Here is a 23,051-nt window from a genome sequence, read left to right as displayed (position 1 = left end):
CCTGGCCACCGATACTTGTACTGTAGGCCTGAGAAGCTTGCCAAGGGAGCTCAGATGGAGTATCTTCCAGTAATTTAATATACTTTTGGAATATATGCTAAGGAAAGCCTGCATCACTTATAAACCAATTCCCCCGCCCCCCACTTAGATCTGCATTGCAGTTGCTATTTAATAAGACTTTGGACCTCATTTTGGGTTTAGAGTGTGTTGCAGAGCGGAGAATTTAGGCAGAGAAGTTATAATTCTATTAATGACCATTCTAATCTTGACATCCAAGTACTAGAGCTCCCAGAATAGCACATTAGTAACATCTATCAAGTAAAGAATTGCTTAATTTCTATTCATCTCAGGACTTCAGTAAGTCTCCAGTCGTTTCTTGTTATAAATGAGTATTTTAATGGAAGTTAATTGTTTTATAAGAGAGGATTCAATTTATCACTGGTGGTTAGATTATGTTTAATTTCTTTGACATCATCTGATTAAAAGAACTAGGAAATAAATGCATCATTTCAGAGTTCCCGGATGTTAACATATTGCAAGAATGTGACGTCTGAGAAAAGGAAAGATGATAGCTCATAAAATGGTATTGGTGTCCGAAACTGGGTATCTACCTCTAAAACTTCCTTTTCTTACCAAGTCTTCTTCATCTTTAACTTCTACCCCTTTAACCGTTCCTTACTCTTCCTTCATAACCATCATATCCTCACCTGCTGCCTTAGCCGCTACTCTTCACCATACTCTTTGCCAGCTCTTCAGTTTTTCCTCTGCTGCAGAGATGGGAAATCTGTGGCCCTCCCAGATGTTGTTGGGCTTCCCATCAGCCCCAGCCAGCATGGCCAGTGGTCAGAGATGCTGGGAGCTGGAGTCCAACAGCATATGGACGGCAATAGGTTCCCCATCCTTGTCTAACCATTCTACTCTATCTTCCAAAGTTATTTCGTTTTGTGCGTATGCTAATCAGCTCACTCGTGGCCATGTAGACTATTTTCCGAAACTCTGGAGATCTTATTTACACTTTGGGCAACTCTCTTGTGGCCATTTGTCTGGTGGTTTTTGTTTTGTTTTGCTTTGTCTTTTAAAAAAGCTGATTAAGATTTGAGCTCTACAAAGGTTAATGCAAGGCGAGGGCCTTTTCTTTCTTTTTTAATCACTTCAGGAATGTTCTTTCAAAGAAAAATTGCAAAGAACCAGCCTCATTTAATCACTAAATGCCACATTGGTGTTGATGAATGGATTGCAGTTATGAATGAGGTGCACCAGCAGAAGCCGATGAGTCATGGGTCTGAGAGGTTTTTTAATGGTTGTTGGCAGCGCATGCAGGGAAATCTGGTGGCTGAAACGGTCTGCTTTTGTCTTTTGTTGCTTTTTTATTTCGTTTTGTTACATCAGCATGAAACAGGAGAGCAATTTGAAATATGAACAGTTTTCAGTTTTCAGAGTTAGGATGGTTTCTTTCAAGTAGCTGTTTATGTTCAAAGGAGCGGTGAATGCAGTAAGCAGAAACCCCTTTTTTGTTTCCCATTTTTTGGAAGGAGATGGTGTTACTTTGTATTTCAGTGGAAGAGCAATGGCTTTGCCTGCAGAAGGTCCCATCCTCAACATTTTCAGTTAGGAAAGGGTAGTGGGTGATGGTAAAGCCCTCTGCCTGAGAATTGGAGAGCCACAGTCAGCCAGAACAGATAATATTTGACTAGAGAGGTCAATGGTTTGACTTTGTTCAATGTTAGCAGGAAATGTTGCTTGCTGTGTGAAATTTGAAGAGCAATGTAGCTAATGTGCTGTCCACCAGATGTTGGACACTAACAACTTCCATCAGCACCAGCCAGCATGGCCAGTGGTCAAGGATGATGGGAATTGTACTCCTGTAACATCTGTATGATAGCATGTTGGTCATTCCTGCTCTAGACAGTGACTCATTTCCCAGTTTTATTCATTAGAATATCTTTGGTTTTTTGATACCACCTCCCCATTTAGGGTTCCATGATTGGGAGAAAGGTGAGATATAAACGTAAGAAAATAAATATTATTGCTTATATTTATTTGTTTGACCACACATACTTGCAGAATGCCCACCAATTTGAGGGGGGCAGTATGTGTGATGAGGCAGGGCATGTCAACCCCTTTTCCCCCTGCCACATCTTCACCACCCCTCTCTAGCTCTCCTCAGAGGCCAGGTCTGGCCCTGCTCTTGCATTTTCTCAGTAGCTCCAATTTCACTAGTTGTTAGATGGTCTCACCAGATGAAAGACTGGGCAGTGCGGGACAAGGGAGGAAGGAGAGGTTGCTGTGCAACTTCACAGGTTTTGAGCTTCCCTTTCCCCACAGTTTCATTTGATGCTTTGGAGCAGTGCACTTGGAAGAGAGCTTGTATATGTGCCTGCATGCTCCATCCAGGAGATGTCCCTGTGATTGTCCCTCTGTGTGTGGGAAGGCCAGACCAGAACCAAGAAGCTGGAGCTGGTGCTGCTTGGATAAATAATCCAGGCTGTGTTTTCACTTGCTGGTCCTCTAGCTCTTCAGACAGGCAGCAGCAGCAGCTTCAGGGACTGGTCCTTTGGAGTTTCGCCACCCCATGGCAACTCAAAAAAACTCTTGGAAGTGGCCCTGTTGTTCCTCTACCCTTCAGTCATGTTGAACAGTTTTGGTGTCAGTCAGCACACATTACAATCTCTAAACAAATTACTTCTTGCAGCTTATTACCTTGTTGGTAACATTAAGCGGGATTGAGCACTACAAGGAGATTGATGAATTCAAGTGCATTGTGGGAAGCTCCTTATGTCTGATGATGGCCATGGGAGAAGAGATAAACCGTAGAGGAGAACACCATTTATGGAGTTTATATGTCCCTGGTGTTAAATGTACCAAAGCTTTCTCTTGCTGAAGGGTGTGATTAAGACACAAAAATTAACTAAGGATATTTTCACTAGCTCTCGTGTGGAACACTTGTATTTTAAGACCATTGATTCAGGCTATGGGGAGTATTAAAGTTATATTAGGAAAACTTTAATATATATTTATATTTACAAGAGAGAGAGAGACTTCATATTCTACTGTAATTGAAAACCTCCTAATATTTAAATAGCATGGACAGACCGTGGAGAGAATATAATAAGACAAAGTTATGAATCATTGGCATGGTACCAGCTAAATTGAACTTGGGGTTTAAATATTTTATTACCACTATAAATTCATATCTTCTTGAGGGGATTGCAAGAAGAAGGATTAAATAAATTTATATTTAATAATAGTGGGTTCTGCTGTGACCCTCAGCCTGCAAGAATTGTTCCCCAAAGCAATAATAATCTCTCATTAAATTGTTTGTAGAATTCATATTAGAAATAAGTAGAACACTATTGCACTTGGTGTTCTCAATTGTCTCTATGAATAAAAAGGTAAATAACCGGCGCTTGTTTATGTGCACCGTGGCCTGGATTTTAGGGTGCACAACTCATCCATTTTCATAGCCCCTGTTTCCCAATGGTGTTGCTCTCCTGCAGTCATAGGGAGATATGACTTAAGTGACTGCATATAGATGTTAAATAGCATTGGATGCAGTGTAGCGCCTTGCAGCACCCCACGGTTTGCCAGGGGGCTGTGGCACAGTCACACAGTGCTGCTCTCTGGAACTGTCCTGCAAGTGGTACTCAAACCACTGAAATCCTGTGCTTCTGACCCCAGTGTGTAGAGATGATTCAGAAGAATGCCTTTGGCCAACAATGCATGGAGACGATCCAGGAGAATACTGTGAACAGTAGCATCAAAAGAGATCTGCAAGATTAACAGGGTCACATTCCCCCTGCCTCTTTCACAGAGGTGGCCATCCATTAGGGCACTTCTGTCTCCAAACCAGGCCTCAGACCTGATTGAAATGGCTCCAGATAATCAGTTCCCTCCAACAGTTTCTGCAACTTAATACACACCCTCTTATGCACCTTGCACAGAAAGGAACAATAGTTGGAATAAACCTCTGGTTCCTTGGAATAAACTGCCAGGTCCATTCTGTGGGGTGGGGGGTAGCTTTAAGAAGTCACAATAGGAAAGAAAGCCATCCTGCTACAATTGTCCACATTCTCAGGCCTTGAAGATTGAAACTGATGCCATAAAATAGGACGAGACAGTGCATTGGATGCCTCATCAGATACTGTTTCAGCAGTGATGAACAGATTGCCATGGAGGGGAGCAATTTTGTCTTCAGAATGCTTTGCAGAGTTGTTACAGCGAGCTGCTGATGGCTCTTACATGGGGGTAGACATAAGTAAACCCCAAACCACTCAAAAAAGCTCAGCTGGATAGATATCTGAAGATGTGATGGACGTAGCAATGTAAGCTTTTATTTTTCTGCCCTCACCACCACTTAGTAGGCACAATTAGTGTGTTTCCGGATGTCTTCATGACAGGTCTTGTGCCTGTGGCATTGTTCGGAGGTCTCTGTATCAGGAAGCTTCACAGCATTGGAAATGGGAACTTGGGTGCAATTGTGTTGATGGCTTCACGTCTTGTGCTATTCCATGAGCAAGACTGCTGACTCTGCTTATCAGATAACCCCCCTCCAAAAAAAAAGAAGAGCATTTAGGGATCCATTTGATTCAACATGTATCTGCTTGGGAGAACTGGTTGCATGAGATCAAAATTCACAATATATTGTTCTGATCATAACAAGAGGGTAATATATATGGGTGTACGCGCACACACAGAGAGAAAATCTAGAAGCCATCTGTGTTCATGAAGCAGCTGTTGCCTGTAGGTCTGCTTTATGCACTATCCTTGGAATAAGGCTGCTTCTGGACTATAACCCTGTGGGGTGAGCTGCTAATGTGAATCTAGCAACGCCAAGGAAACACACTGCAAATGAGAAAATACCCTGGAAGCCTTAGAATCTGTGTGCCGCACATGTGCTGCTTGATGCCAGTGTTTAACCACCCAGAGAGATGTTGACGTGGGTAGGTTCTTGCTGACTTCTGCTTCTCTGTGATTGGTAGAGGAATTTGACCTTAATTCCCACCCACTCTGAGGCAAGTCCATCAATGGTAAACACATTCCAAGTTGATGTAGTTGTTTCATGAGCGTGACACAGATTTCACTCCGGATCATCTTTCTCTGCTGCGAAACTTCTATCATATGTTCTTACTGAAGGGCTGCGTATACCCCCCCCAAAAAAAAGTATGCTGTAACAAACCACTGATATTATGTTATCCACTCACTCAGGGATATGGTTTCTGCTTCATGCCAATGTTCTAAAAATAACCGCAAGAGCTCTTCCTTCCCAATTCCGGTCAACTGGTTTTTGTGATAGACGAGGGCTGGACATACTGCTTCCTCTTGAGATTGTCAGTGTTGCTGTAATGCCAGAGAGATTGCTGCAAAGTGACATAAGAAATTCCTTCCTGAGGTTGTGCACATTGGCATGCCGGAATGAGTTTCAAATTTAGAACTCCTAATGGTTGACCAACTTTTGCATCCCGTCAGCCTTTAAAGAGGGACAATTACCTGCTCATTCAGGAATTCCATATTTTTAGGGTGCAATCTGATGTGAAATTGTCATAAGCTGCCAGTTCTTTTAAAAATGTCCCCATTAATAAAAGCACACTGTTTGGAAGCTTGGGACATGGATTGCATTATTATTACCAATCTGGAATTTTGATTGCCATTAAATTCCCAACAGCTTCTTTTATTTCATGGCTTGCATTTTCCTTTAACTAGCTTCCTTGCTGTCTGTTTTTAATTCATGTTGTGAGCCACCTTGGGGCCCTGCATTGGGAGAAAGCTGGGAGATAAATAAATCAAACAAGCAGGCAAGCAAATAAATAAATAAATAAATAAATTTATGATGACACATGTCATAGACTTACTGCAATAAAGCCATACTAAGAATGCAATCATGTGCAAAATTTACTTACAAAAACAGCGAAGTGTCTTTCAGCACTTTGAAAACTAACACATTTATTATAGCATATTTGGGGGGGGGGTTTGCTGCAAGAGCCTTTTAAGATTCTGGGCATCTTAATTGTCCAATGAATAACACTTGCACTGATGTTCGTGGCATATATATATAGTTAGGGTGTCATTACATTGAGGAAGAGACATATAGCATTTTAAAATTTGTGTACTGACTTGTTCGGTGAAAGCACTCTAGGATTTTAGAGAGGAAACTTTATCATTCTTGACCCTCTTTGTTTCTATTTTAAGAAGAATAAGAATAAGAATAAGAATATCTTTACTGTCATTGCCCCCTTCGAGGACAACGAAATTACTTGACTGCTCCATAAAAACACTAATTAAACAATACAATATAATACACCAAGGGAGATTCGATGACTTTCAAAGTCTGGACTTCCCATTCAGGGCCGAGATCGCTCTGGAGTATTTGGCAGTATTTGCATATGTGAAGAAACGGTTGCATCATGAGCAAAAATGTCAATGTACCTTGTTATGTAAAGGGTCAGCTGTGTAGGGAAAAACTGACAGTTCACTTCTGACTGAAGCCAGACAAGATACTAAGGCCTAGTTCACACTAAGTGATAATCCTTGGTTAAGCATGAACAAATTGAGCTTGTGAGTACTTACTGCAAAATTTGCAGCTGCTTTGCTCCTTCCTGACAAAGCACTAACCAGAACTAAGCCATGATTTGTCTTCTTATATCCACACCCAAGCCCATGGTTTTTGTCTCCCAGACAGACCATGGGCAGTAAGCAAAGAGCAAGCTTTAGCTACAGCTTAAGTTTTGTCTGTAGTGAGACAAACCTTGCACGTGGGTTCTTGTGTATCACTAAAGCAAACCACAGCAGGGCTGTGGGTAGCATGGTAGCGGTGTGATGGTAGCAGGAGCAAACCAGACATGTTTTTTTTGTACCTACATGTAGACTTGTTCATGCTTAGACATAATTCAGTTTAGTTTTAACATGCAAACCAGGCCTATGTACAATTGGCAGTCTGCCGAGAAACTACTCAGGCTGGAACATTTTACAAATAGGTGTTTTGTCAACATGAAAGGTTTTCTGTTATAGCAGTTAATAGCAGAATCTAGCTTTTCTGTGGGTCAAGAGAATTGACAAGGGTTAAATTGTGATTGGCCCTTTAGTGGCTATTCTGTTCAGAATTTGTCCTTAGGTGTACACCAGTGAGGAGTCAGAATTCCAGAAAGGACCTGATGATTGGTAAAATTGGTTCTGGCTGGAGGCAGTATAAGGGTGGGCAAAATACTGTTTGAAGTCTGTCAGTCATTAAAGCAGCAGTTGGTTGGTCAGAGGGTGAAGATACTGAAAAGACTAAAGATGCAGAAAGTGAGCTCAGAATCCCTGATGGCAGAAGCTTAGGGAAGCCACCCAGGAAAGTGAAACCCCGGAGTCAGTTCTCCAGTTTAACTTCTGACTAGTCAGTAGCTGGCCACAGGAAGACACCTGTTAAGACCTTTGTGGCTAAGTCCTTCAGCAGAAAGAAGACTTCAGAGTAAAACTGATGTATGTCTGTCAGGTGGACAGCAGCAGTCTCAAGAGTCAAAGAATCATAGAAGTTTAGAGTTGGAAGGAACCACAAGGCTCATCTAGTCAAAGCCCAAGTGACAGTAGCAGATTTAAAACAACAGCAACTTATTTTTAACAGTTATTATACCACATACTATTAAATAACCAATCTGCAAGCAAACCATTTATTATTATTTTATATTATCTTTAATAAACTTGGCATATTTTCCAGTTCTGTTTGTCTCATATCTATACTCCGCTACTATGTGTAGTAAAAGGCGGTTGAAGAAACAAGTTAGAATTAAAATGCTGCATTGATAACACTGGTCAACAACAAATTTGTTGTCTGCGTTTTTTCAGTTGGTTTAGGATGAATCTGATGCGCTGAATCCAAAAATCACACTGGTTTTGCTCAATCAGGTCAAGTTTTTGAGCTATGGCCACATGTTGGTTTTTTTACGTTTTTGTTCACATGTACTCTTGTGTGGAGCATTTTAGAAGAAGTTGGTGGGGGTAAAATGCCATGTCGAATCATTGTTTTGATTGGAAATGATTATTTTAATGACAAGAAGTATTCAGGTCCGATAGTTCTGGGTGATTATGTAGAAAAGGGATCAGTTTGAAGTCATAAAACCTCGAAATCTTCCATAAATTGGTGCGGCAAAGCATAAAGTTGGGGGATCAAAACTAAGTTAATGGGGCAGCCGCCCCACGAAGTATCCTGATCTTCAATCAGCACGTCGTCCTGTAGCTCATTGTGATGAAATTCCAGTGCCTATCTTCGGAGAACTTCCTGACATTAGTGACGAAGATGCCTCCAGTGTTAAAGGACATGAAGAAGAAGAAGTGGTTCTTGAAGATGATGCTCCACATCCATTTTCCCAAAAGGAGTTGAATCTCTCTGACAGTGGTCGCATCAGCTTCCTCCACAACAGGCATCAAGAGTACCTCCATTTTTTCTCGGAAGAGAAGGACTTGGTGTACTGTGCAGATATTGCGCAGCTTCTGCTCAAGCTTGGAGTGCCACAGTATGAACCCAAAGATTGGAGACTGTTCATTGACAGCAGCAAGCAATCACTGAAATGTGTTCTGCTACACAACGGCAACCAGTTTGCCTCTATACCCCGGCTCACTCGAGTACACTGAAGGAGAACTATGAAGCGGTGAAGTATGTGCTGAAGAAAATTGGTTATGATCAGCATAAGTGGTTTATTTGTGTTGACCTGAAGATAGTGAACTTTTTGTTGGGACAACAGTCTGGCTTCACCAAGTACCCATGTTTTCTGTGCCTTGTAGGGACTGTGCTCAGCATTACATGAAGAAGGATTGGCCTGTGCGGGAGGAATTGGTGCCTTGCAAAGAAAGGGACGTCATCAACGACCCTCTGGTGGACAGAGACAGAATACTCTTTCCACCGCTGCACATCAAGCTCGGCTTAATCAAGCATTTCACCAAGGCTCTGGACAAGGATGGTGACTGCTTCACTTACTTGTGCCAGGCTTTTCCAGGATTGACCATGGAGAAGTTGAACGCTGGCATCTTTGACGGTCCTCAGATCCGTCAGCTCATCAGAGATCCAGAGTTCGGAAACTCTATGAACGAAGTGGAACTGGAAGCGTGGAAGGCATTTGTTCTGGTAGTGAAGAACTTTCTTGGCAACAATAAGGCCAGAAACTATGCAGAACTTGTCAACAACATGCTGACTGTTTTCAGAAACCTGGGCTGCAACATGAGCGTCAAGATGCACTACCTATTTTCACATATGGACCAGTTTCCTGAGAACCTGGGTTCAATGAGTGACGAGCAGGAGGAGAGATTCCATCAGGACATGAAAGAGATGGAGACCAGGTATCAGGGTCCCTGGGTCAGTCATGATGGCTGACTACTGTTGGACTCTGAAGAGAGACCTCCCTGCCGCTGAGCATTCCAGGAGTTCCAAGAAACGGAACTTCAAGCCCTGAAGTTTGAAAAATGGTGAAGCAACATGCAATTTACGTGTACTTACCTTTATCAATGCCCACCATTCAGTTTACAGTAAATCTGACCTGATGGAGAGAAACGGATGCCATTTCCTGATTCAGCAGTGCAAAAATACCCTAAATCAGTTGTAGAAATCTAGACAACATTCAAAAAGTAAAAAAATTGTTGCCCAGTGTAATCTAAGAGGTTTTATTTAAATTGTGTGAGGTAGGGATCTTAAAAGAGTATATAAATAGAAAACGGGATATTGTACCTACAGATATTAAACACCTAGCAACTAGAAATTGCTAAGCACCCAGAGATATGCAAACCAAATTCCTCCCTATCCCTAGTTAACAGTAGGATTCCTCTACATAATAGGGGCTAGAGGTGGTGGTTCTCCACAAAGTGGTGGCAGCTGATGGGAAGACAAAACCCCTAGACCCAATCTTTCATAATGCATTTCAAGTAGCAAGCAGAAAAGTGTAAGTAATGGTTAAGTGAAAGTTCAAAGAATTGACAGTAAAAATACTTGCTCAGGGCAGATGCAAGCTAGCATAAGCAGTCAGACCAGATAGATGACACTAATAATGGTGAGATTTCTACTGGGAGTCTTATAACTGAGACTAGTAAAACAAACATTTTGTACAGTGAGATGTACCACAGTGTAGTAATGACCCACCTGAGGTCTTTACCCACTAAGAGAGAAAGAGAGAGAAGTGCTGGAAAGTCATGTGTATTTTAGAAATCTAATTCTGTGGCTTGGATTTAAGAAACAATTTGCCATTATCCTGGCAGCAAGCATGTAACTGAAGCAAGACCATTTGTCTGTGTTCTCAAACTTGATCCAGAATAACTCCTTTGCCATTTTAGTAGCTGTATGCAGATTCAGTTTCTCTTGCAGCACAGAGTCACAAAAATCCCCACTTGCAAGATTTCTCTTTGTTATTGAGCTACCCAAGGTACATGTACTTAAGAGCTACCAAGTTGCTTAAATGAAAATTGTCTTTGGCAAATTGGTTGAGTGTAAGTCTGGCTTTCCTGAATATAGTCATCATACGTTACAAGATGGCCTCTATGCCTTGGGGGGGGGGAGACTGTGGAAATGTCTGAATTGGTAATCCATAGGGAGTTTCACATGGTCTCCAGTAAAAGAGGTTTTCTTCCATCTAACATAGAATAACAATAAACCATGCCCTGTGCTAGTTTTCATTTGGCTAAGTGTCATCCAGGCCTAAGCCAGGATGACCCCTCAGATGAAAACCCCAGTGACATGAAGACTGAAGACCTTATAGTATCTCCTGACTCCAGTGCTACCCCAGACACCCCCAACATCTCTGGAGAAGGGTCGCCAGGCCCATCAGCAGTAGAGGACCCAGAAAGACCCATGAAAGATGTTCCCAATTGACCTGCTGCTGCTCTTTCGGCTGTTGAATACTGGCATCAGAAGATGCAGGCACTGACATCCACTGTTCAACTGAGTGTACAGCTCAAGTCCAAAAGAACTAGACTTCTCAAGAGAAAAGGACCTACTTAGAAGCAGACAACCTTGAAGGCTGGGCTAACAGATGTCGGTGGGGACTGGGTGACCAGTCTACATAACTCCCCAATGAAGACTGTCGGTTGCTGGTCGTTGGCTCTGTGCACCCAACTTCCTGTTCCTACTTCCTGCTACCCTCACTGACCCTGGGCCTTGGACCTTTGCTAATACAGTGGTACCTCGGGTTAAGAACTTAATTTGTTCTGGAGGTCCGTTCTTAACCTGAAACTGTTCTTAACCTGAGGTACCACTTTAGCTAATGGGGCCTCCCACTGCCGCTGCGTGATTTCTGTTCTCAACCTGAAGCAAAGTTCTTAACCCAAGGTACTATGTCTGGGTTAGCAGAGTCTGTAACCTGAAGCGTCTGTAACCCGAGGTACCACTGTACTTTGCTCTTGGAAACGTGCCCACTTTTGTGTTTGATTTCTGCTTTACCTCTAAACCATGCTATCTGATGGCATCCACTTTGGAACTGCGTCATTGTGATTGACCTCTGCTTCTCCTTAATAATTTGTGTTTCTGGATTGCCCTGAAATCCAGCTGCTATCTTAATGTTTCAGAGTTTAGCCAGCCCTGTCTTCTGGGGTTCCAGCTTCTACTTCTGCTTTGGCTCAGGATCAGAACCCGAACACTTAGAGGCCACTGCAAAGGAGAGAAGCTACAATGGTTTCCCATTCTCGTTAGTAGAAAGACACAGACAAGGGATTAAATAGAAATGGTTTAGGACACATCTTCATCTATTTTTGAAAGACACTTGATGCTTTTCCAGAGCAATGAATATACATGCACCACCTTGGCAGTCCACATTACAGAAGACCTTCACTGTGGTCCGATTTGGGCAGTCTGCATAACTGGCTCTTCAATGCTTGAAGCTCAAAAATGGGTTAATTCTGTATTCAGAGATTGTTTCATAAGTGCTTCCCAAGTTTCAGGTTAAGTGCTAACCTGACAGTGTGCAAAGTGGAATGTAGGGAAATATACATTAAAATCTCAAGGAAAGAGTAGCAGGGCAATGGACTGCATTGCCTGGGGTAGCTTATAGAATAACCTTTTCTTAAATATTTCAATATGAACCCTGAATCCATGATGTCTTGCTTAGGTCTAGAAAAAGCCGGAGATGACTAGGTTTGAGCATGCTTTTTTAAACATTGCAGGTGTAAATATCAATCATACTAGGTTTGACCCAAAGCAGTGCTGTCAAAGGAGATTTAAAAAAAATTTATTAGATGACTTGCAGAACTTTATAATAATGTTTAACGTTTGACTTTTTGCATTTCTGAATATTTTCTATGTTTAACTTTCTCTTGGACTGTCTTGTTTGTTTTTGTGTACGTTAATTTTGTAATGGCCACTTGCTACATACAGTAGAAATCTGACCGGCTGAAGTTTTTACTTTTAATGTGGCACGTGGTATGCAAAATATAAAATAAAATGTATCTTTCCCATGGATAGCAGGGTGCTCCTTGCCAGTGCACAAAAAGTAGTATCTTGACTAAGAAAGTGAGAGGGGGTGCTGGGTGTTTTTTTCTGAGAATAAATTGCAGTCGCATAAATATCAATTCTGTCATATTTTAAATTACATGCCTGTACTGCTGGAAAAACGCCGGTGTGTGGTAAATGCAGTTTTATGCATTGCATAACTGGATTGTTGCATTTGCATACCGTTCTTTAAAGTAGTAATTTTGAAGAGCTCAGCTATAAGAAAAGCGCTTGTACTGGGGAGGTGTGTTGTCACTGGATACCATTGGAGTGCATTACATCGCTGGGAAGTGCTATTTTTGTTGCTTGAGCCTCTGGCAATAACATCTCTTTCAGAGCAGCTCCTGCTTCCTTCGCTCCCTCTGGCATATGTGTTGTTGCAAGACCCGATGTTACTCTTGCACCTCTTGCTAGTTAACCAGCCATGTTGCAGCTCGGTTCACCACATGCTTGATTCCTGCCTAGCCCTGGTACTTTGTTTTTCTGACAGCCATGGAGCCGTTAACATTTCCCTAACTGATGGGTCCTTTGGTGACAAATCACAGTAACTTGGAAGAGCAGCCCACTGGAGATCTGCAACAAAGTGGGTTTAATTCTGCAGTTGGAAAAACTAAATTCTGCGAGGAGAGCCTCCTGTGATCAATACACACTAACGAAGCTGAAGCTGTAAATGTACAGTGGTACCTTGGGTTACACACGCTTCAGGTTACAGACTCCACTAACCCAGAAATAGTACCTCAGGTTAAGAACTTTGCTTCAGGATGAGAACAGAAATTGCGCAGTAGGGCACGGTGGCAGCGGGAGGCCCTATTAGCTAAAGTGGTGCTTCAGGTTAAGAACAGTTTCAGCTTAAGAATGGACCTCCAGAAAGAATCAAGTTCTTAACCTGAGATACCACTGTATTAGCTTTGTATTAGCTGTAGAGTGTGAACCGTTGGTGTAGGGCCATTGACCAATTGAACTTGGTGGCAACTCCAGGAGTTGGGGATTGTCCTTGAGTTGACCATGCAGTAATATAGTGGAGGCATTCATTTTCTGTCTTAAATCTTACACTTCTGAGGCTGCCAAATTCTGCAACACGTTTTCTTGTTTGTTTGTTTTTTGCTGTTTGTTTGAAGCTTCAGAATCCTGGGTCTATATTGTATTTTATAGTCCAATATGGAAATGTTAATGTTAGTAAAAGCAGCATTTGGGTCAGACTAAATTCTCCCCTGTTGGAATTTTACCGTTAACACAGTCTTGTTACACGTTAGATAGATAGATCTGCACACTACATGGTTGCTAGACAGTTGGTAAATAAAATTTGAGTTCTACACATTCTGGACCTTTTATTTTGAAGTCGGCGGGGTTTCAAAGGCTCCTTAGCTTATTCCCAGCTTGTTAAAATGCCTTCTGTATCTTTCATTAAATGATTGCATTGTTGCATATCTCTCCCCCCTTCTACTAATGGAGAGGAAAATTGTTCCGTAGAACAGCCGCTCAAAATGGGGGAAATAACCTTTGTGAAATGAAATCCTCCTTATCTGTCCATGCACTTGGCTTCTTTCTTGCTTCCAGGCAGATTGTGTGCTACTTCTAGCTTCCTGCCTAACTGGGGTTTCTTTCTCCCCCCACCCCATCCTAAAAAAAAGAAAAAAAGAATTCTGAGCGGCTGTTGGACTTCACAGAAGGCAACGCTTTATTCAGCTTACAAAAGTCTCTTTCTCCCATATGAAATTCTGAAATGACTGAATAGGAAAAAGTGGTGTGTCTGCAAAGCTAGCCTGGCTTTCTTAGATATATGCAAAAAAAAAAGTCATTCCCTTATTCATCTGGGAAGCTGAGTTTGTGCAGTGAAGAGACAATAATATCATAAATGGGGGCACACATGAAGCAGAAATTTCCAGTGTCACTAATTGTACCAGATGAGTTCCTGAGTGGGCATGGAGTGGGGGCAACTTTCCCTTTTTTTCTCCCTGGCCCTCTGGCCAAACACACTTTTACTAAACTGGAGGGGGTTGTAACTGTGCTGCTTTCTTTTCTTCCCTTTTAAGTGGGCATTGATAGATGAGTGACTGCGGCATATTGAAAAAATATGTGGCATTAACTAAAACATCTGAAAATGTTTTTCTTTTGTATTTATGTGCAAAAACTCAGGGCTGTAGGGTTGGGTGCACAATATTTTTTAAAGCAGCATTTAAAAAGCACAGTCAAATAAGACGGTGTATGTTTGTTATAAATTGCTTAGGTTTATTATTGTGCAGGGTTAAAAAGAAGTTTAGGATGTCCATATATCCATTTCTACGTCTTGTCTTGCCTCCACAGTGCTTCCCATGGGTTGGGATTGAAGATGCGTAGTGAATATTACTGAAACACTGTGTAGAATCAGTCCTGTTCTTAGACTGCACACAACACAGCATCAAAGGCTACCATAAACACTGTTGTCTCAATACTTTAATGAGAATGTCAAAGCATACATAGGGTTTAATGTTGGAGCTTATGGGTTACTAAAATGTTGAGAAATGCTCTGTGCAAGTACAATGGCAGTCTTCCTTATGGCAGAAAGCTGTGCAACCCTCCGCTGCACTTTTGATTGCTGTCCTTGGTATCGATTCATGCAAGAGAGCTGTATTTGCATCCAGGGCTTTCAACCGTTTCCCAGTGTATGCCCCATGTGGTTTGTGAGCATGTAGCTTGTTTTCTGCTAGTCCTAGCATGAGCAGAACGGACTGCAGTTACATTTGCAACAGTCACCACCAATGACAGTAGCTCAGGATCCTATGATAAGTTGCCTCTTCTTCTTGCCCCTTCCTGTTTTGCTTCTGGGTTTTCAGTAACCATCCCCGGGAAACTGAGATCTCAGGGCAGCTTAAGTAGCGTGTGACAGGATTGCAACTCTCGTAGCATGAAGACCCTTCCTTCAGGATTGATCATTTTAAAGCATTAATTTATCTCTTGCATAAGCTTATTTTGTGATCTCTATAACTGGGTTTGTATGAAGTGTATGCATGGCTGTGATAGTTTTGTTCTCTTCAAAACACAAGTTGACTTGTTTTTAGGCTGTAATCCTGAGCCCTTTTAATACAGATTAAATACCATTGATTGCAGTGGAGCTTATTTCTTAGTTGCCACGTTGGGGACTGTGCTACACATCTCATATTTTATTTTACTTATGACTTGTATTGAACCATAAACAAATAACCATATCCCTAACATGGATCTTCCCTTCTTTTTGTGGACTGCTGTCAGCTAGAGTATAAACTTGTCTCATTTCACTTTTCTCTTTGCTTCCATTTTCTCTCTCACTGGTTAGAGAAAGACTGGACGTTTTCCCTATTTTGTCACACACATGGTTGCGTCTGATTACTTGTAAATAAGATCTGAAGTGCTCATCGCTTTCAATTATATTTCATACACGTTGCATAATATATTTTAGGTTATTATAACAATGAACTCCAAAGCTTTTACTGGGTGCTGCTTATAATTCCATTAAAAATATGTCCATTTATAATGCATTAAGACTGTTACAGGCACTTAAAAACTGGCAGTGGTTTTGACTTTCACTACTGAAAGTGTGTTAATGAAAATTTATTTTTTAAATTATAAAAGCTATCTCCGACTTCCTTCACTTCAATATTATACCTGAATAGAAAGAAAAGTTTCAATAATATTGTGCTTTAGGACTCACAAGGGTAGTTTATATGAAGTAATGAGTGATGATTAAGGTACTCCTTCTTTTAATTATTTATATACTTGGAGACACTGTCTTATTTCTTGGTATGTGTGCATAATCTGATTGTCTAGTGAGTTGGAATAAGCTATAAACCAATATAAATAAATGGAAGGGGGAGTGAACCTGGAAAGCTCGAGTTAAAATTCTATCTTATGCTCATCCAAAGCAAGCCTTTATGACTATCTTGGTGCTAAAAGTAGAAAGATGACTTCTCTCTTCACACAAGCCTCACTTAAATCAGGGAGGCTCTATTTAACCAAAGTTTTCCATTCCACCCAAGCTAGGAAACTGTGTTTGCCAGTTTTGGAGCCAGACACAATCTTTAAAACCATGGTTTGAAGTTGGGTTAAGAGTCTGGCTTTTTTGAAAATGGTAACCATAGTTACCTGCTTTGGGTCAAACAGGAAACTGTGGTTAATTGGATACTTTCTAGCTTAATTATGATTTGAGCTGCTTGTGTGGGTAAAAAGTTCATACATTAAGCCAAAATATGATGATCCAAACCAGCTCATTCTCAATAGCCTTGGGTTAGTCATAACTGGTTTCAAAAGCTAAATATCACGGCTTCTAATATAGGAACCTGTTTATACATTTGAAAAATTAATAAAAGTGTGTGTGTGTTTGAAAGAGACATTTTGCTTTCTCTATTTTATGTACTGTGACATTCTTTTGATTTTTAGTATGAACTATATGGCTTATGACTGGCTACTCTGCAGAAGAGCAGACAAAAGCTCTCTCCACATTAATGTTAGATTTGCCATGCATTATAGCAGAAGATAATAAAGTTTGCTGATGATTGTGCTTTGCTTATCCTAACTGTCACTCATATTTAATCAGTTACAGTTACTGTAGCTGTGCTACGGTTGTAAACCTTTGTTTCTGCTTTCCATTTTCCCTCTTCTTAAAAGTGCTTTCCCTTTCTCTCCCTGTTAAGTGTCAAGATGGTGCTGATGTGGACCAGTGGTGACACCTTCAAGACCATGTACTTCCTTGTGAACCAGGCTCCCTTCCAGTTCTCTATCTGCGGACTTCTACAGGTCTTTGTGGATATGGCCATCCTGTTGCAGGTTTACTTCTACAGCTGCTACCCACAAAAGCCAGCTTCACACACAACACACCCAGCCAGTACGAAGGCACTTTAAAGCACAAAGTGGAGGCAGCTATCAGTCAAAATATTTGGAGCCAGCCTTGCAGCTTCACTTTCAGTTGTAAATACTGTGTTTCTGATGGGCTGCAAATAGAAGCGTCCAACATGGAAACCTAGCCAGGTATCAGACCTGGCATTGTTTTTAATTATTTGCTTTCCTTGTGTTCCAAATCCATTGGAATGGATTTTTCTTTTGGGGGCTCACATGAGGGTGCTTTTTAATATATATATATATATATAAATGGACATATCTATAAGTCTTATTCACTCATCACGCTTCGTATATATGTGCTTGTGTGAGTGTGTGTATGTGTACCTACTCAAGGGCTGGATGTTTTTCAGTGCTATTTAAAAAAAAATTCAATCACAAGAATCAGAGTATTTTGTCTGAAGCTTTTACCTATTTATATAAAATGTATAAGGGTCATACTTTTGGAATGTCTGTTATATTTCAGTTAGGACTCATGAAGGCAATGCAATTATCAGCAGAAATGTTAAAATAGTTTTTTCCAAATGGTGACGGAGGCTGCAGCTAGGAAGAAAGGGGTAAATGAATGATGTAAAGAAAATGTATTTTATTCAGTGTAAATGTGTTAAGCACACACTGCTGGACCAGTGTGTCCAATTAATAGATCAACGTGTGAGGTGTGGTTGTGGAGTGGGTGATGGTATGCCAAGATGAAAAAAATAATGAATTGGCATTCAACTTGTTGCTGTGAAGAAAGAAGGGAAGGAAGGCGTCTAATACAACTCAGCCTTCTTTCTGAAGTGGCTACAGTCATAAGAGACCGAGGGAAAATGCCAAAAGACCCAATGAAGGATTTATGACAGTAGCCGTTTGGAAGCCAGAAAGAACCCAAATGTGTAGCCTAGGCCTTAATCTGAACTCTCAGTGCCCATATATGTTTGGCGGTGAAGCCAGCAGTGTTACATAGCTGAGACTTTCCAGCATGGGCACAGTGAAATGCCTTCCGACGTACAGTCTTAAGCTGCACTGACAATGGGAGCACTGTCTATATAACTGCATCTTAAACTAAAATAAACTACCTGGGTGTGTGGTCTGCTCCAATAAATGAAAGGTAGACCAGGCTAAGCAAGAGCCACTCGGAGGTAGAAGAGCAATTGCCTAGTGATGAATAACACAGCAAGCCTCTTTTTCAAAAAGAAAGCTGAAACTTGACACTTTCCTTAGTATTATTTAATGCCAAATGTCTTCTTTGCATTAGCCAAATATTGAAGAGGAAGAATCCTAACAGTATTTCCAGCCCTTTAGGATCATGAAGATTGCTTCCTTTTTGCAAGTTCCATGGCCAGTAATTGAGATAGTATATGAAATACAGGTGGGAATTTGTGTTATCCACATGCAACGTAGATGAAGATTGGGGAAAATCTGTACCTAAAGTCTGTTTGCCAGTTTCAGACTTCCATATTTCCTTTACTGAAGACTTGATCTAGAATTCAGCAACTGCACAGCTTGAACTGTTCCTTTTCAAACCACTCCTCTTTGGCCGCTTGCCAGGAGGAACCTGCTTTGACCCGGTAAGGAATATGCAGTCATGCTGTGCTCCAGGAACTGTTTTATTCTCTCCACAAGCCATGGTTGTCCAGAAACATATATTCTCCAGTGCTAGATGAAACTGCTACGTGGGTGATATTTTGGGTCAGCAATAGACACCTGTTAAAATGGTTGCTTTCCTCCACTAAAACATTTTCCAAAAATGGATGAACTTGATGCACCTGCACGTCTGATCTACGAAAGCTGTTTTAAGCTGGGCATCTTCCTCGTTTGATACATTTGGCTGTGCCAAATCTTCTCTGTACTGAAAAGACAGAGAAGTTTCATAATTGTTATCAGGTTTTTTTTTTTAAAAGGAAAGGAATTATTTGCCTTCTGCACTTGCACATTTGCTTCTAATTTCTTCGTCTGTTGAGTACGGAACAACCTCAAAACTGGCTGGACTTCCTCTTCTATCCAGTTAGACACTCCATGTCTGAGGAGCAAATTGTCCTGGAGATCAGACTGTTCTTTTTTAAAAGAAGAAAGAGGAGAGGCTACTACCACTCCACAGTAGCTGTATGGATCTCTCCCTCCCTGGCTGGCATATAAACAGAACCTCAGGAAAACTGTTTTATTGAGAGCTTAGTGTGAAGCGCTATGGTTGACCTCAGACTTTGTGCTATTGATTGGCTGCCATGCTTGTTCCCTAATGCCTGAAGTGACCTTACCTAGCTGATGTTATGTGGCATGGCAGAATATGAATGTTTAATTGCTCTCCTTTTCACAAATGTTCTGGCTGTGTTAGAACTTCTGGGCATTTGTCTTTTAAATTATAAATTTCCACCACAGTTCTATTTCCCTTGTATGCTGCTGTAATGAGGATTGTATTTCTACTTGTACAACAGGATTTCATAACAGTAACTTGCAACGCTGTGCTTTATTTTTGTATGGGGCAGTCTCTCCTCCCACCCAATTGTTCTTCGAAAAGGGGCTTAAGACTCGGCTAGTGTGTGTTAGCTTAGTCTGTGCATATCCCCCATGCCTCTTTGTTTAACAAGTATTATTGATGGTAAAATTGGTAATATTTCCCAGGACGCTGTGCACAGATTCACAGTTAGATCTGTTAAACTGATAACCATTTGTTGTCAATATCCAAACAATTTCCTTCATGCCAGGATTGCCGATGCCAGAAGAAAAGCCAATAGAGTTGTGTCTAAAAATGCTACATTCACCTGTGGCATCTAAACAGGAGCTAGGGAACCCATGAATCCCAGATTTCAAGGTATTTAGGGAAAGGCACAAGGGCTGTTTTCAGGCATGCCAGTTAACAACAATTCTAGTGGGACCACAGCTATCTCAGGTGTCTTTTAGACATTCTCCCAGGTGTGTAGGAATGCTAGTCTGTGATCAGCTTCTATGTACCTGGGAGAATGTTTAAATGACCCAGTGCAAGTTCTGCAGAAAAGACCCCGTCACTCTTGCTCCATGGTTGGATCATTGAAACATTTTCCCAGCCACAGGTGAGCTAACTGCTTGCATACAAACAGATCCCACATATTCAGGAGACCATCTAAAGGGCACCTCAGTGGTCAATGAATCACTGGCTTTAAAAAAATGCAGTTCTTTTTACAGGTAAAGAAATCTGTGTAACTACGATTGCATCAGGGTTCAGCAATTAAGTAAATCTTAAATCCATCTTTCTGCTGAATGTATGGAATATCTCAATGGCACTAATGTTGATATATCAGTTGCATTTTTTAAAAATAAACCAATCAGTTGTGCACAGAATTTGTCGTTGTTCCTTTCAAGTGTAAGATAGAGAAGTGCCTTTTGGCGGGGGTTCAGCATGTCAGTAGAAATCAGTTTGTCTCACCATCCTACAAATTGATGGGGTGTGAATGAGCGCCAGACACCATAAATTGGTTTCCTAAAATAACAGATCAGAATTATTATTTTATCATTTGTATAGCCCTTTTTGGTGTACATTATGCTGATGAAGTGGAGTGTCTTGTCTAGTGCTTCAGCTATCTAGTGGAACGTAGCTGAGCAAGGCTCTCCCCCAAGATTGAAAATCCAATACATTATTCACACAGGCTCGTACTAGGCACTGATTCACTCTCTTGGCGAGTGTATTAGATGGATATGGTTTACCAGGTCTTATGTTTATTCCTTAAGTTCTCGCATATCAGCCGCAGCAAATTATTTTGCAATTAAGTTTATGGAGTAAACAGGGTTACACATTCGTACAATTAAATATAGGGTTGTATTCAACTTCTAAGAGTAGTACCATTGAAATCAATGGTCATTGCTAACTTGGGTCAATTAATGTCAGTGGCTCTACCCTGTATAGAAGTTAGTTGAATACAGCCCATACTTTATAACTGTGTTCAACAGTACATAACCATTTTGATCCAGAAAAAGTAATGGGGCCAGATGTAATCAGTGAGTATTAGGTATGAGTAACTTTCTTGAGACTGGGGCACATAGAAAAGAAATAGTTGTCAAATTATTTCCACCAGTCAGTTCTGCAGGGAAAGTCAGAAAATGTTTTAATTTTATTTCTTACAAAATCTCCACCAGCTTCTCAGAACAAATGTGTGAAAATACAGCTCAATAAAAACAAGGCAAACAGCTTCTGCGACACTGCATGGGGCATATCTCCAGTAGTTCTAAGCCTGGTTTAATCTGTTTAATCTTTCTTTGCAGCCCAGAACACTAGAATCCCTTTATAGCCCCTGGCATATTCACTTGATCCTAGGGTCTGAAGTACGGGCCAAACCTGCATCCTATGGTATGCTCTCCAAAAAAGTTTGCAGACTGAGAAGCCAAGTGGCTCAGCACAACATCTTGAAAAGCGACGTGGCCTGCTGTTTATTTTTCCTCTACATTCAACAAACAAGTGTGTAGCTTTTAATTCGGCCAACATTTTTTTGGATATAAAACAGGGAAATGACATTTCTTTTATCAAGAGCACTGAATGGAATGGAGACAGTGCTGTTTTGTGCCACTTGCTATTATCAAAGGCTCCCTTTGGCGTAGTACTGTGTGGATTAAAGCGGCAGCTGCTGCTATTATGCAGGAAAAAATAAGTATTTTATTAAATTCCTGCAACAGTGAGAGCCTTGTGGAAGCAAGAAAACACGATGCCCAACATTACCAGAACAAAGGAAAATGGGAAGTTACTCCCTCAGTGTCTAAAAGCAAGGAAAACATAATGATCTGAGCCATTAATTGTAGCCTAACTGAATTTCAAGAAGGGGTTTCATGTTTGCAAATTAAGAAAAGCGACAAGGAACAGTTAGGACTGGAATGGGGAAAGATGTTAAGGTTGGAGGCTGAATTCTTAGTGGTAATCTCATGGATGTCATGTGCCAGGGGTAAAAAGGGCTGGAATTGCCGCTTCCACCTTCTTTCTCCCTCCCACAAAAAATTGTTCAGTGTGGCAATCAAATAGGGTTTAGAGAAGGCTCCCATTGGTGTCTATTTGCTCTGTATAGGAGAGGCTGAGGGGCGCTAATAGAAACGTCAATCTTTTTTTTTGGCACCCTTCAGACAGGCCTTCCTCAGTGACCAGATGAGCCACCAGAGTGCCCAAAATGGAGGTTGGGGCTGGGACTTACTATTAGCATTGAGTTTAACACCAAGTGCAGTGACACTGTTCCCTTTTGCCTATACTGCCAGACTCTGTGTAGGCTGCTGATCACTTAGTACTCTGATTCAGACCCACAGAAAACATCATGTCTGGAGGTATCCTTACTGTTGAACAAGGAGATGAAACCAGCTGGAGCAAGACTCTCATCTTTTATTATTATAGACACCATGGTATTTAGTAGAGCCCAATTGCATGGAACAACTTAGGCTGCATATAGGTGCATTTCACAAGATGTTTTCTGTTACAGGGTGAAGTCTGTACCTCTATTGTTTGCCTTTCTGCTACATATACCTGGTTCCAGCTCCAGCACTGATTCTTGTCCCTCCTATACCCTCCATGCTTTGTGCAGGCTTTTGGCTAATTTCCTCCCAACCCAGCTTAAACATCTTTGGTTTGTTTAGAATTAACATATAGCTTTGAACATTGTGAAGTGGCCCTTAAAGAAAATATACAGGACAAGGGTTGTGCCAAGGACTAAATTGGCCAGAAACTGGTTGCCTCCTTCACAGACAGTTGCAACCTTATGGATGCTGTTTCTCACAACTACAGGATGTATGTAAATACAGCAGCCACACGGGATGAGCTGCTCGCTTGTCTACCTAT

The 23,051-nt window shown here is 41.2% G+C and overlaps 1 protein-coding gene across 3 annotated transcripts in view; it reads left to right on the top strand.

The window, feature by feature from the left end:
• Window positions 1–19,328, top strand: part of SLC66A2 (solute carrier family 66 member 2) — a 57,060-nt gene extending 37,732 nt beyond the window's left edge. For 2 of the 3 annotated variants that reach the window (XM_083518832.1, XM_083518831.1), the window contains one exon: window positions 17,086–19,328. In XM_083518832.1, the coding sequence (XP_083374958.1) occupies window positions 17,086–17,293 (208 nt within the window). In that variant the 3' untranslated portion in view covers window positions 17,294–19,328. The remainder of the gene's footprint in view (window positions 1–17,085) is intronic. The other variant, XM_083518833.1, reaches the window with a different exon arrangement.
• The last annotated feature ends 3,723 nt before the right edge of the window (window positions 19,329–23,051 follow it).

This window comes from Podarcis liolepis (genome assembly GCF_965112155.1).
Source record: "Podarcis liolepis genome assembly, chromosome: 8".
Classification (NCBI taxonomy): domain Eukaryota; kingdom Metazoa; phylum Chordata; class Lepidosauria; order Squamata; family Lacertidae; genus Podarcis; species Podarcis liolepis.
The sequence above is the reverse complement of the archived record's forward strand: the minus strand, read 5'-3'. Positions and strand labels throughout refer to the sequence as shown.